General features: G+C 36.1%; 1 protein-coding gene across 5 annotated transcripts in view; it reads right to left on the reverse strand.

Annotated features, from left to right (window-relative positions):
- The window catches only part of LOC105196912, a 140,090-nt gene that overhangs the window by 97,796 nt on the left and 28,108 nt on the right, over positions 1–14,186 (reverse strand). For all 5 annotated transcript variants that reach the window (XM_039447676.1, XM_039447678.1, XM_039447675.1 and 2 more), the window contains exons 5-6: positions 7,557–7,832; positions 6,833–7,104 (exon numbers count right to left, since the gene is read on the reverse strand). In XM_039447676.1, coding sequence (XP_039303610.1) covers positions 6,833–7,104; positions 7,557–7,832 — 548 coding nt within the window. The remainder of the gene's footprint in view (positions 1–6,832; positions 7,105–7,556; positions 7,833–14,186) is intronic.

Genomic DNA, 14,186 nt, shown 5'->3' on the forward strand with positions numbered 1-14,186 from the left:
AGCCTTTTCTGCATCGAATCATTACTAGGGACGAAAATTCACTACGGCAACCCAAAATTCCAAAAATCGTATGTAAAACCCGGCCAACCGGAAACATCAACGCCGAAGCCGAATATCCATGGTGCCAAGGTAATGCTCTGTATTTGGTGGGATCTAATATGAGCTGCTAAAACCTGGTCAAACCATCACGAGAGACTTCTACAGGCAATAATTGATCCGTTTAAAGCGAGCTATAACCGAAAAACGTCCAGAATATGCGACCAGACACGAATCCATAATCTTTCACCATGACAACGCTCGGCCTCATGTTGCTGTTCCGGTTAAAAACTATTTGGAAAATAGCGGATAGGAAGTTCTGGCTCAACCGCCTTATAGCCCAGACTTTGCCCCTTCCGACTACCATTTGTTTCGATCGATGCAGAACGCTTTGACTGGAATACGCTTTACTTTAGAACAGGGTATCAAAAATTGGCTCGATTCATTCTTGGCTTCAAAAAATAAATGCTTCTTCCGCAAAAATCCATAAATTGCCAGAAAGATGGGAAAAAGTAGTCTCTAGCGATGAACAATACTTTAAATAAGGTATTAATTCATTTTATTGTTCAAATAAATGCGTTTTTCTAGCAAAAAACGGACTAAATTAAGTTGTACACCCAATAGATTTTACAAAATAAAATTGCATTTGTGCATAATGCAATTAATCAATCCAATGAGTCATTCGTAACTCCTTAGCCGAGAATAACGCGTTGACGATAGCGACATAGTATCGTGGGAAGAATTAGAACTAACAGGCGTGAAATGTAACATGTTGACTATAAAATATTGTCTCATGTCATTTAATTATTATGTCTTTTATTGTGAAAATGTACACTACTCAAAAAAAAATAGGGAACACTTTCCAGACACCAAAAATTAGGCTATTTTCAAATGACTGTAACTCGGTGAAAAATCATCGTAGATAAAAAATAAAAAAAGCATTTTGAAGCTTGAAGATCCAACTTTAACGCTCTATCAGCAGATTTTCAAAATTCTTTTAACTTCCTTGTCTTATGCAGTAAAAAAGCACACCCTGTTTTGTTTCTTAAAATTTCGTATTTTTGACACTTTGCAGCTCGACCAACAAATTTTTTTCGAATAATTCAAGTAAAGCTTCATAAACTACAACATTTTGCCTACAAAATGCTTTTTTTTAAATTTCTCTACGATTTTTTTTGACCGAGTTACGCAACTTTGAAGCTAAACCTGCATTTTTTACAAATGATATCCGTACTTCGTGAAAAATCATCGTAGACAAAAAATCAAAAAACCATTTTAAAGTTCGAAGTTTCAGCTTTAACATGTTATTAATGGTTTTCAAAAATTTTTTCAATTTCTTAATACTATGCCCCAAAAAAGATACACTGTTTTTTCCTTGAAATTACGTATTTTTAACAGCCTGTAGCTCAATAAAAAATTTTTTCTCGACAAATCCAATGCAAGTGCCATAAAGTATGACATTTTTTCTACAAAATGCTTTTTTTAAAATTTTTTCTACGATTTTTTTTGACCGAGTTACAAGACTTGGAAGAAACACATTTTTTACAGTATCTTTTTCTGAAAAATGACGTCTACCGCCGACATTAGCATTACCCAATATGCACCACGTGGAGGTTGCCGGTCGGATATTTGCACATCGTGTGTGTGTGTGTGTGTGTGCGCGCGCGTGCGTGTGTGCGTGTGTGTGTGTGTGTGTGTGTGTATCACAGCATAGATAAGGACCTCACAGTTCGCCACTTCTGCGGTATTTAATGACTCCAAACCCCCTCTGCTGTGTGTGTGTGTGTGTATGCGCGCGCGCGCATGAGTGTTCAATAGTGTGTATTTTCTCTTCTCTGATCAATTACTGCTTGCAAGCGTTCTCGCATATTTATACATCTTGCAATACGATCTTGCGGAATGTTGTGCCAAATTTTCATTAAAATTTCTCCTAATTCTTCTAAATTTTGCGGCTGTTCTTCGCGACGCCTTAATCATCGTTCTTGGCGTCGACGAAATAAACGCTATGATCAACGTTGCGTAATGCCAGTACGATCTTACAACGGCGGTTCAGTGATGGTGTGGGGGTGTATATCTCTTACAAGACAAAGTGATCTAGTGATCCTGCCACCTCCGGCAATGACAGGTGTTCGTTATATCAACGATATTCTACGACCACACGTTTTGCAATTAAATCGAACCTGTCGGAACTTTATTTTCATGCAGGACAACGCTCGACCTCATACGGCGAATATAACGCGACGTTTTTATGAACGACACGCAACTAGATTGTTAAATCATCTCGTCAATAGCCCAGACTTAAATCCAATCAAGCACATTTGGGATAAAATAGAACGACGATTAAGGCGTCGCGAAGAACAGCCGCAAAATTTAGAAGAATTGGGAGAACATTCCGCAAGATCATATTGCAAGATGTATAAATATGCAAAAACGCTTGCAAGCAGTAATTGATCAGAGAGGAGGAAATACACACTATTGAATACTCATGCGCGCGCGCGCGCGCACGCACACACACACACAGCAGAGAGGGTTTGGAGTCATTAAATACCGCAGAAGTGACGAACTGTGGGGTCCTTATGTCTGCTGTGATACACACACACACACACACACACACACACACACACACACACGCACGCACACACGCACACACGCACACACGCACGCGCGCGCACACACACACACACACACACACGATGTGCAAATATCCTCCACGTGGTGCATATTGGGTAATGCTAATGTCGGCGGTAGACGTCATTTTTCAGAAAAAGATACTGTAAAAAATGTGTTTCTTCCAAGTCTTGTAACTCGGTCAAAAAAAATCGTAGAAAAAATTTTAAAAAAAGCATTTTGTAGAAAAAATGTCATACTTTATGGCACTTGCATTGGATTTGTCGAGAAAAATTTTTTATTGAGCTACAGGCTGTTAAAAATACGTAATTTCAAGGAAAAAACAGTGTATCTTTTTTGGGGCATAGTACTAAGAAATTGAAAAAATTTTTGAAAACCATTAATAACATGTTAAAGCTGAAACTTCGAACTTTAAAATGGTTTTTTGATTTTTTGTCTACGATGATTTTTCACGAAGTACGGATATCATTTGTAAAAAATGCAGGTTTAGCTTCAAAGTTGCGTAACTCGGTCAAAAAAAATCGTAGAGAAATTTAAAAAAAAGCATTTTGTAGGCAAAATGTTGTAGTTTATGAAGCTTTACTTGAATTATTCGAAAAAAATTTGTTGGTCGAGCTGCAAAGTGTCAAAAATACGAAATTTTAAGAAACAAAACAGGGTGTGCTTTTTTACTGCATAAGACAAGGAAGTTAAAAGAATTTTGAAAATCTGCTGATAGAGCGTTAAAGTTGGAACTTCAAGTTTCAAAATGCTTTTTTTATTTTTTATCTACGATGATTTTTCACCGAGTTACAGTCATTTGAAAATAGCCTAATTTTTGGTGTCTGGAAAGTGTTCCCTATTTTTTTTTGAGTAGTGTAGTTTGTCTCGTATTTCATAAAAAATGAACCGCAAGTAACGTTTCTGTGAATTTTATAAAAGCACATTTTTTTTACTCATTTCAACAGCTGTTCGTGTTTTCCTGTTTAAATAAGTTTTACTTTACGTGCTTTTACAACTATTTATTGATTGTTGAGGCGAAATAAAGATAATCAAGGCCTATTTTTACAAGTGTTTAAAGCGATCTCATTATTCTGTTTTATCCAAATTCTTTTTACTTACAAATGCCATGGATAAAACTTTTACATGTTATTTTACGCTTATAACGTTACGACTTCAATATAGCCGCAGCTAGTAGTCTTAAAAAGCTTGCCTAATATCTTGGAATGCTGAAGAGTGAAAGTTCAGATTATAAGCCCGTAGAAATTAGATCTTTATTTAAAGCTATTCAAAGTATTGGAAAACTATTTTGCATCAAATGTATTTTTTATAGTAAAAAACTTGTAAATAATAGTTTGCATATAACCATGTACAAATATGTATAAAATGGTCATAAAATTTATCAAAATACTTTTTTTAAAGAAACTTACCTAATTAAAATTGAAATTAGCGATTACATTATATATATAATCAATTTGAATGTAATCTACATTTAAAATCGTGGCAATTCTAATTTACCAAAAAATGTCTTGTAATAACCAAAATACAGATATTAAGCACATATTAAGTTTTTTTTTAAAAGAGTTTGTTTTTGTACAAACATACCACAGTTTATGTAAAAAAATATTTAGCTTTTTTTCTATTTATTATATATTTATAAATTTTAGCAATTTGATAAAAATTGAACATATGTATCGTTTATGTTGCTTCTTGTTATTTTAGACCACTTTGATATACATATATCTTCATGAATATATTTTAACCTTCAATTGACACACTCGATGTTGTACACTCGGGCTATTTATAAAAAATACTTAGCATTCATAACTCGTTCGCTTCTTCTCTTCTGAATATTTCAAATATATTCAACTTCTCGATTTTCGTACCTATTTAGTCTTCTTCTTGTTTTACTGACGTATTGATAAAAAAAATTGTTCAAATTCTTTGCATTGTACAAAGATGTACGCAATTGAAAGTGATCGAGTACACCCATGTGTGACAAAATATCAAATCCAATATAGCGTATCAGCTAAGGTTAAAATATAAATAAAATAGGGAAGACCGGAGCTATTCGAAAGACGGAGCAAATCGATAGATAGAAATATCTTTTTATGGGTACATGTTAAAAATTCATTTTAAATACTGTAAACGCGTCCTAATGCAACAACTGGTAACAAAGTTTCGTTGGCAACGGCGTTATATTGAAGTAGTGGTAGTGAAAAATGTGTTTTACAGTCGAAGTAATTTCTAAGCAGTCAGTATTTTTTCAACATTTAAGTAAGATATATGGAAGATTCTTTTTAAAAACTTTGAATGTATCGTTTCCAGTTAAATGTATTTGAAACATTTCGTGTTTACTTTTTGCTGTGTAATGTTTATTTTTGTAGATTATACGCAATAATGCGCACAGTTGACATCGGAGCTATTCGAAACACCAAACGTCCAATCATCGTTCGGACTATTTCTTTTTCTTTCATATTCGCGTTCTATGCATCAAAATACACGATTTAATATTCAACAAATGTAATTACACAAAATACACCGACTCGTTTCGAAAACCCTAAAGCAATAAAATTCTCTATTGCGCGTTTGTATTTTTACTGTAACATTTCTTTATAATACTATATATCCTTTTCTGAATAAAACAAAATCTTAAATAGCTTTTTTACATTTTTTTCATCTTAAAACATAAATTTCAGAATATTCCCGAACTAGCTTCGAATTACCCCAGGCTCGGGGCTACTCGAAACACTTGGAACTGTTCGACATTTTTATATGTAGTTCAAAACAAATACATTTCCGTCTTCTATTTAAAAAGACATTGTGAAGAGAAAAGTTCAACCTTTCAAACCGTTCAACTTCTTTTTTTTTAACGAGTACAAGACTCAGGAGACGCAAAAAAGTGTTCCAAATAGTTCCGGTCTCCCCTATGTGTACAAACATAAAATTAAGGCTCCTGACTCCTCAGCCGAAAACTCCGCATTGACGGTAGCAACATTCCGTCGCGGACAAAATTAGAACTAATATACGTGAAACGTGACAGATTGACGATGAGATGTTGTCGTGCATGTTATTTTGTTATTATGTGTTTCATTGTGAAAATATGACTTATCTCGTATTTACCAAATTCGTAAACATGGACCGCGAGTAAAGTTTCTTTGAATTTTATACATAAAAGTACATTTTTCACTCCTTTCAATAGCTATCCATGTGTTTTCCTGTTTGAAAAGGCGTCACTTTACGTGCTTTTTACGACTATTTACTGACTGCTAAGTGCAAATAAAATGTAAGCGAAAAAAAGGATAATCGTTACAGATATTTAGAAGTGTTTTAAAGCCATCTGATTAATCTGTTTTATCCAAATTGGCTTTATTTACAAATAGCATGTTTGACAAAATTATGTGACCGTATGTTTTTCTGTTTCAATAGCTTCACTTTACATGCTTTGTACGACTATTTACTAACTGTTAGGCAGAAAAAGGATAGTCGTGACCGATATTTAGAAGTGTTTTAAAGCCATCTGCTTAGTATGTTTTATCGAAATTGGTTTTATTTACAAATGGCATGTTTGACAAAATTACGTGTCATTTCACGCAATTTCTCGCTTCTGACTCCAATATGGCCGCAGCGAGTACTCAGGAGCCTTAAACCCTATTTGTTTTTTTTTTCAAAAAAAAAAATCCTAAAAATAGTTAATTTTTTGACACTCTAAATTAGATCTCCTCATTCACAAATAAAATGTAAAAATTTCTGAAAACTATATTCATAAAAAAATGGACTTTAAAAACCATTTCCAAATTTCAAAAATTAAATTTCACTGTATTATTTTTATGTAAATGTTTATAAATTATACATTTCTTTTTAAGTGTGACGTAACATTAATGAAAATTTGGCAACGTCTGTTAACACATTTAAATTAATATGAATAATTTATTGCATTTATCAAAATTATAAAAAAAATATTTTCAAATAACAAATCATCATTTTTAATGCCTACATTTGGTTCAAGATTTCTTGTTTTAAAGATGGTAACGTCAAAAGCTTTTTTGTTAAAATCGATATATGTATCAATAAAAGATTACATGATTCTATTTCACTTTTTTAAACTGAAGAATCTCCTTGATATAAACGAATAAGTATTGTTACAATATTAATTCAATAGATTCTAATTTATATCATTTAAAACTACCTTATCTTTAGTACCACTTTCTGGATTGCACGTATCAACCTTTCTATTATCTAAACTTTGTTCTCGGTGCTCAGTTATATTTCTTGTAATAATTACATCCTTATTACTGCTGTTAGTTAAATACTCAATTCGCTCGGCAGAGACAGGTGAAACTTTGCAATTAGACTTAGAGGAATGAGTTCCAGTTGCACTTTTATATTTAATGCCACTTGAATTCGTCAAGAATTTCTTCTTCAAAACAGGAAAATTTTCTTTTTTAGATATTACGGCATCTAATAAAACAATTTAATTATTGAATATTCAATAAAATATTAGATTTGCTCTATCAAAATTGAAGAGTTCCCTATAAAAATCAAACAAACCCATTTTATTAAAATCTGGGTTATGTCAAATTATTTTCTAACGGTCACTCTAACGTCACATTGTGTCTAATTTCGTTTCGGCAAGAAACAGGAAGTATAAATATAAATAGTAAATGTAAAATTTTCATAAGAATCAAAAAAGTCTGAGGTTTTTTACTTTTTTAAATCGATGTTCAAAATATATTAATCAAAGCCTATTGTTCTTATTTTGTTCTTATACGTATTATATATCCAAAAAAATTATCATATTTATACAATAAACAATTTAGAAATGAATCATTTTCTTTCTTAAAAATCTAATTTTTTAAACTTATTTAATTTTTATAGGAAACCCTTCAAATATATTTCAATAATATACTCACCAATAAATTTTTTGCCAAAATAAATAAAATCACAACCTAATTCTGTTGTAACTTTTAATTCACCTATTTTTATACCTTTATTAACAATAATTATATATTGAGTGATGCTAAAGTTTGCGGCATTTGTAATATCATTACTATTCATAAAACCAAATCCTAATCTGGTTGGAAGCTTCTGGTTGTGATATTTGACAAAAACTTTAAATTTCCAAGTAAAATTTGTATCTAGATCATGTCTCGATATATTATAAATATCCTCAGAGTTAAAGGTAACAACTGTAAAAATTATGTTCATTTTCTATTAAATATTTATAATATATATTTAAATAAAAATATATATATACAAGTATCCCTGTACTTACAAATTTCCCCTGGACTTACGATCAGCATAATATTGACTAAAAATGCTAATAGATTATAACGTAACTGATTAAACACTCCTCAACCAAATTGACTTTATAATACTAAATATTATATTAAAAGTTGTTTTTTTAAGAATAAGACAGTAATAGTATTGTTTCTAATTACTCATTGAAGTAATTAAAAACAGTACTATTACTGTTTTTAACTACTTATTTAAATTTGTATTTAAGCTAAATATTATTTTTATAATAACAAATATTATATTAAAAATCATAATATAAAAAAATTTTTGCCATTTTCTACATACAGGTCTAGAATTCTTTCAAATAATAAAATAATTATTTTGTATAAATATTTCATTAATATATAATATATCATTATATAGTGTAAGGAAAAAATATCGAAACCCCGAAATATCTGAATATAACTTTAAATAAAATTTGTTATATTCTACAACTGTTTGAAATAATTTTATAGAAAATTTAAAAAATTATTTAAAATCCTATTAGTTAAAATTAATTTAATTAACGATTGTACTTTTATTTAAAATTTATTCTTTTAATTTCTTTTTATAATTTACTGAACATAATTGTTAATTATGTCCCGATATGTCTCGTCCGGATGAATATATATAACTATGTAGTCGTGCTTTCGCACGCGATCAGACAACAGAGTTTAAAAAATACCGCCAAAAACAAAGTTGGCAATGAGCTCCTTCCGTCGTTTCCTCACGGTGGGCGCTGCGCCCGCCATCGGTTTCATTGTATTTTGTTCGTTGATCCAGACAACGCACACTTCTTTATCATCCATCGTTTTTTCCGATTTATCTCCACTTTCTGCGATATGCAAAAACATAAGGCAAAAAAGAAAAGCTCGAGAGGTAAAGTATCCCGAGACGCTTATGATGTTTCGCAATATCGCTCGCGCGATTGCTCACAGGATCGCTTGCGAAGTCGATCGCGAGATCGATCGCGGGACCCCTCGTGTGATCACTCACGGGATCGCTCGCGGAGAAGTAGACGGCGTAGCTTCACCCCCTCGTCGGACTCTCGATCCTCGGGAGGACTATCCTCGAGAAATTGGTGGTCGAGGAACGGGCTCCATGAAATGCTCGAACAGATTCGCGAGCTCGTGTCCAGGGACGCCGTTATCTCTCTTCTCGTAATCGAGCCCAGGAGGTTGGATCGCCGCCGAAGAATGCCTCACAAGAAGAGGACGTCTCAACCGCGGTCCTGGCCAACCCATCGACGTCATCTCAAAGCATTGAAGGACCGACGGTCGCAAAAAGCGACCGGGGCGTCGTACCAGGTATGCCCTCTTGTTGACCCAGTCGACCGCTATTCCTAGCAAAGAGAGGACATAACCGACGGTTCTCTTCTGCTCCTCCCTTCCATTTTTTCCTTTTTTTAGCCGTACCGACAGCGTCGGTGGTGGTAGATGACGCTTCTCCAATGGCCCGCAACGTGTCATTTGTTATTCCCCCGACCAATGAGATCGCGGAATCTCACGACACGACTCTAGATTTAGAGGCTCAGTCTTTGGCCAAAGAGCTCTTCGGAAAGGATGAAACACCGGCGGCACCCTCTTCCTAGAATCAGATGGTGCTGGATTCCGTCCAATCAGAATCCAGGAAGGGCCTGAATCAAGACACTCGTACCAAGCTCTTAGCTAAATACGAGGTAAAAGATTTAGCACCCTTAATGCCACCAAAGCTCAATAAAGAATTAGCTGCCGCGCTCACCCCGTCAGTCGTCAAGCGCGACGATTTCCAACTTCTAGCACAAGCGCAGGTGAGCGCTTATCTTAACGCTTTCGGTCAGAGTGTGTCCCTCCTGCTAAAACCAGAGGTCGCGCAGAGTCTCAGCAACAAGAGCAGATCGGCCTTGTCTCTCTTTTCGGAGGGAATCCACCTTCTCGCCGACCATCAATATCGTCTTTCGTTGGCTAGGAGGGCCTTTGCAAAACGCTCCTTAAATATTATCGGTAAGAATGCAGCAGACTCAGTGGCTATCGACAAACTCCTCTTCGGGCAGAATTTTGCTGAAACACTGAAGGCTGCGCAGACCTGCGAGAAGACGGGGCGCGAAGTGGCAAAATCCCTTCCTCAGATGGAGAAAAAGACGCTTCAACCGGTGCGTCAAACACTACAACAGCGCAAGCAGCCATTTTCTTCCAAGCCGCATCCAAGCCAAAACCAGAGGACTCCTGCTCGCGCTTATGCGGTTCGCCAGACAGGAGGTCACTATCGCAAAAGCCGCTCGCATCGATCCCAGTCTCGGTCTCGGACACGGCGCCGCCCCTAAGCGAGGTAAAGTCTGCCGGTCGCTTGAGTAATTTCTATTCTCAATGGGCAGATATTACTTCAGACTCGATAGTCCTGGAAGCGGTACAGGGATACCACATTCCCTTCGTTTCATTACCCCCAGCGAGGCTTTCCGTCGCGGAACCAAAATTCTCCCCGTTGGACACGGTGCTGTGCGATAGAGAGTTAGAACGCCTTCGAAACAAGGGGGCCATCGAGGGGGCCTTGTCGAACCTCACAAGAATCAATTCCTATCATCATTCTTTCTTATAGAGAAATCGTCAGGTGGGAAATTTATTCTGAACCTGCGAGAACTAAACAAATATATCAATCCCCCGCACTTCAAGTTAGAAGATTGGCGTACGGTCATTCACCTCATGCTCCCCGGGATGTATATGGCCACCTTCGACCTTGAGGATGCCTATTTACTGGTTCCCATTTTCAAAAATCATAGGCGGTTTTTACGTCTCCAGTAATAAGACGTACGAATTCGCGGCTCTGCTTTTCGGACTCTCAACCGCCCCCTATATCTTTACGAAGATTCTTCGTCCAGTAGTCACAGCCCTACGTAGTAAAGGCCATCAATCGGTAATTTATCTGGACGACTTCCTTCTCTTCGGTGCTTCCAACGAGGAGTGTAAAGCTAACGTACTTGCATCGACAAATCTTCTCTAATCTTTGGGCTTCATAATTAATTTCACCAAATCTCAGCTAGACCTGGCACCCGGGTGCAAATATCTGGGTTTCATTTTCGACTCAAACGAGCAATCTATTGCAATTCCCCCCAATCGCCGGGAAAAATTATTACAGCTGACAAAAAGCGCGTCTCGTCGATCCAAATGTCGCATAAGAGATTTTGCCAGTCTGATCGGCTCTCTCACCTCCGTCTGTCCAGCAGTCCAGTACGGACTTCTTTACACAAAATTGTTCGAAAAAGAAAAGTTCTTAGCGCTCAGCAGAAATAATGAAGATTATTCATCATTTATGAAAATTCCTTCATATCTTCAAGCGGATTTCTCCTGGTGGATCTCTATCTTTTCCAACTCAAACCAATCCAATAAAATTCGCTCAGGCAGATTCGTTAGAAAAATTTTCTTTACGCATCCGACCTTCGCGACTGTGACATTCTTCTACGTATTGATAATACAACGGCATTAGCCTACATCAATAAATTTGGTTCCATCCAATTCCCCCAGCTTTCAACTATCGCAAGGGAGATTTGGCGCTAGTGTAAAGTTCGTAATATTTTTATATTTGCGTCCTATATAGCATTGTTAGAAAATTCTATAGCCGACGCAGAATCCCGAATCACAGATCCGGATACGGAGTGGTCGCTCTCGGCCAAGGCTTTTCATAAAATAACGAAGACTTTCGGACTTTTCGACATCGATCTATTTGCGTCTGTAATCAATAATAAGTGTGACTCTTACGTGTCCTGGTTCCCGAACCCAGGCTCGATTGCAGTGGACGCATTTACCTTCTCGTAATCAGGCTTAAATTTCTACGCCTTTCCGCCGTTTATCCTACTGCCTCGAATCCTAAGAAAAATAGTGGAGGACGGAGCAACGGGCACTGTGATAGTACCCTGGTGGCCCTCACAAGCGTAGTTCTCGTTGTTCTGTCGCCTTCTGTTATCTGAGCCATTGCTATTATCACCTAGTCACTCCCTACTCGCCTTTCAGGAACCAACATCCATCGTGGAAAACCCTTTCCCTGGGGGTCGGCAGATTATCAGCGAGGCGTTCAAGAACCGCTTAGTACCACCGGCAGTAATTCCTGCTTTGCTTGCGTCTTTGTCAGAGACAACAATTAAGCAATACTCCTACCCTCTTCGCGCCTGGTGGAATTTTTGCCAACGACAGCAAAGGCTTCTCTTTTCCCCGTCCGCTTCACAATTGCTGGAATTTCTGGCGCAGGATTTCTAGCATCTCCTCCTTCTCAAGCCTAAACACTATGAGATCAGCGGTCTCGCTAATCTCGAACAACGATGTCGGTAACCACCCAATAGTTAGGCGGTTTTGCAAGGGGCGGTACTCAAGCCACCTCGTCCGCGATTACGTTTGGGACCCGGCTCCAGTGATAGCAAAACTCGCTTCGTTCTACCCGTACGATTCACTTCCATTGGAGGTTATTACCAAGAAACTGGTTCTTCTGCTCACCCTAGGTTCGGATCAGCAAGCTCAGACCCTTTTTTCCATTAGGTTGTCTCACATGTCCTTAAACGAGACTTTAATTATCCGGATTCCTGACCGCGATAAAACCTCGGCCCCTGGCCGTTATCAACCTCTCCTCTGCTTCGCGCGCTTTGTAAATCACGAGAATCTCTGCATAGCCAAGCTAGTAGAATATTACATTAGCAGAACAAGAGAGTTGCGCCCACCGACTTGCGACTTTCTTTTTATTTTTCTGACCAAACCGTTTAAAGCGGTGACTTCTCAAACTATTTCCCGCTGGATTAAGCAAGCGCTTAATGAATGCGGTCGATACGACGATATTTTCGGCGCATAGCACAAGACACGCCTCGATCTCGCGTGCAGCGGAAAAAGGAGTCACCCTAGATATAATCAAACGCGCAGCAGGCTGGACAGGGGAGTCGCGGGTCTTCGCCAATTTTTATAACCGATTATTAATCCAAAAGATTTCAGTAACGCGGTCTTATTGTAGTATCTCCCTATATTTAACCCTCGTTGACTCTACGTTTAAACATATATATAATTATATATTCTTTACGGGTAATTTGTTACAACTTAGTGTGCCATGTATCCTGATTTATATCATAATCCTATGTATTCTGATCTATATTATAATCCCTCAATATAATCTTCATATTCTAACAAGTGTTAATCTCCTTTTCCTTATGCAGATCACCCATTCTGTCGAACTACACTAACATTTTCATGGCAGGATGTATTTCTCATCCACAAAAATTTATTATGGCAAATCACCTATATTTGAACAGCTACATAGTTATATATATCCATCCGGACAAGACATATCGGGGCATAATTGTTAGATTGAACGAACTTACCCGAAGTGAAGTTCGATCCTAATTATGCCCCTTGTCTCGTCCGGATAGATAGCCTCCCTCTCTTGCCTTTTTAGTTACTCCCTCGCTAGGGAAGTTGATTTGCCTCCCTTTTTGAACTGATGAAGCCGCGCATTACCAACTTTGTTTTTGACGGTATTTTTTAAACTCTGTTGTTTGATCGCGTGCGGAAGCACGACTACATAGTTATATATATCCATCCGGACAAGACAAGGACATAATTAGGATCAAACTTCACTTTGGGTAAATTCGTTCAATCTAACAATTATCAATGTTATTATTTTACATGTTTTATCCAATATAAAACTATAAAATTAATAAACTAATATTTTTAAACCTTAAAATATTGTTAACATAGTTATTATTTAATATAAGAAATATTTTTATTCATCATAAATTTATTTGGTGCGTAATTTTTCACTTAACTTCGTTAAATTACTCACTGTTGCAACCATAATATTCGTATACCTAATGTCTTCGAGTAACACAATTTTATTTATTTTTATGATAAATATCACCCAAAAAGTTGTAGTCAAACTGCAAGTATTCATAATAGTGATGCAGATAAATAAAATATTTCTTGTATTAAATAATACCTATGTTAAAAGCAGCATTTATTAGTATTACTTTATTAGATTTAAGGTATCCGAGCCAAATAAGGCCCGCCTAACTTATTTTATTTTTGATAAATTTTATTTACAAAGATATTGAAATGAACAAAATAAAAATAAAATGTTTATTTCAAACACTTGCCAAAATAAAATTATCATCTATATAAAACATTTTTAAATAAACCAAAAAGAAATTTTTTAAACTCTGACATTGGGTCTTATTAAATTCTTGTGCTTTTAATAAGGCCAAATTAAAAATAAATTAAAAATAACAAAGGAATTAAACATATTTTCCAACTCACTGTTAA

The sequence above is a fragment of the Solenopsis invicta genome, chromosome 3 (assembly GCF_016802725.1).
Source record: "Solenopsis invicta isolate M01_SB chromosome 3, UNIL_Sinv_3.0, whole genome shotgun sequence".
NCBI lineage: Eukaryota > Metazoa > Arthropoda > Insecta > Hymenoptera > Formicidae > Solenopsis > Solenopsis invicta.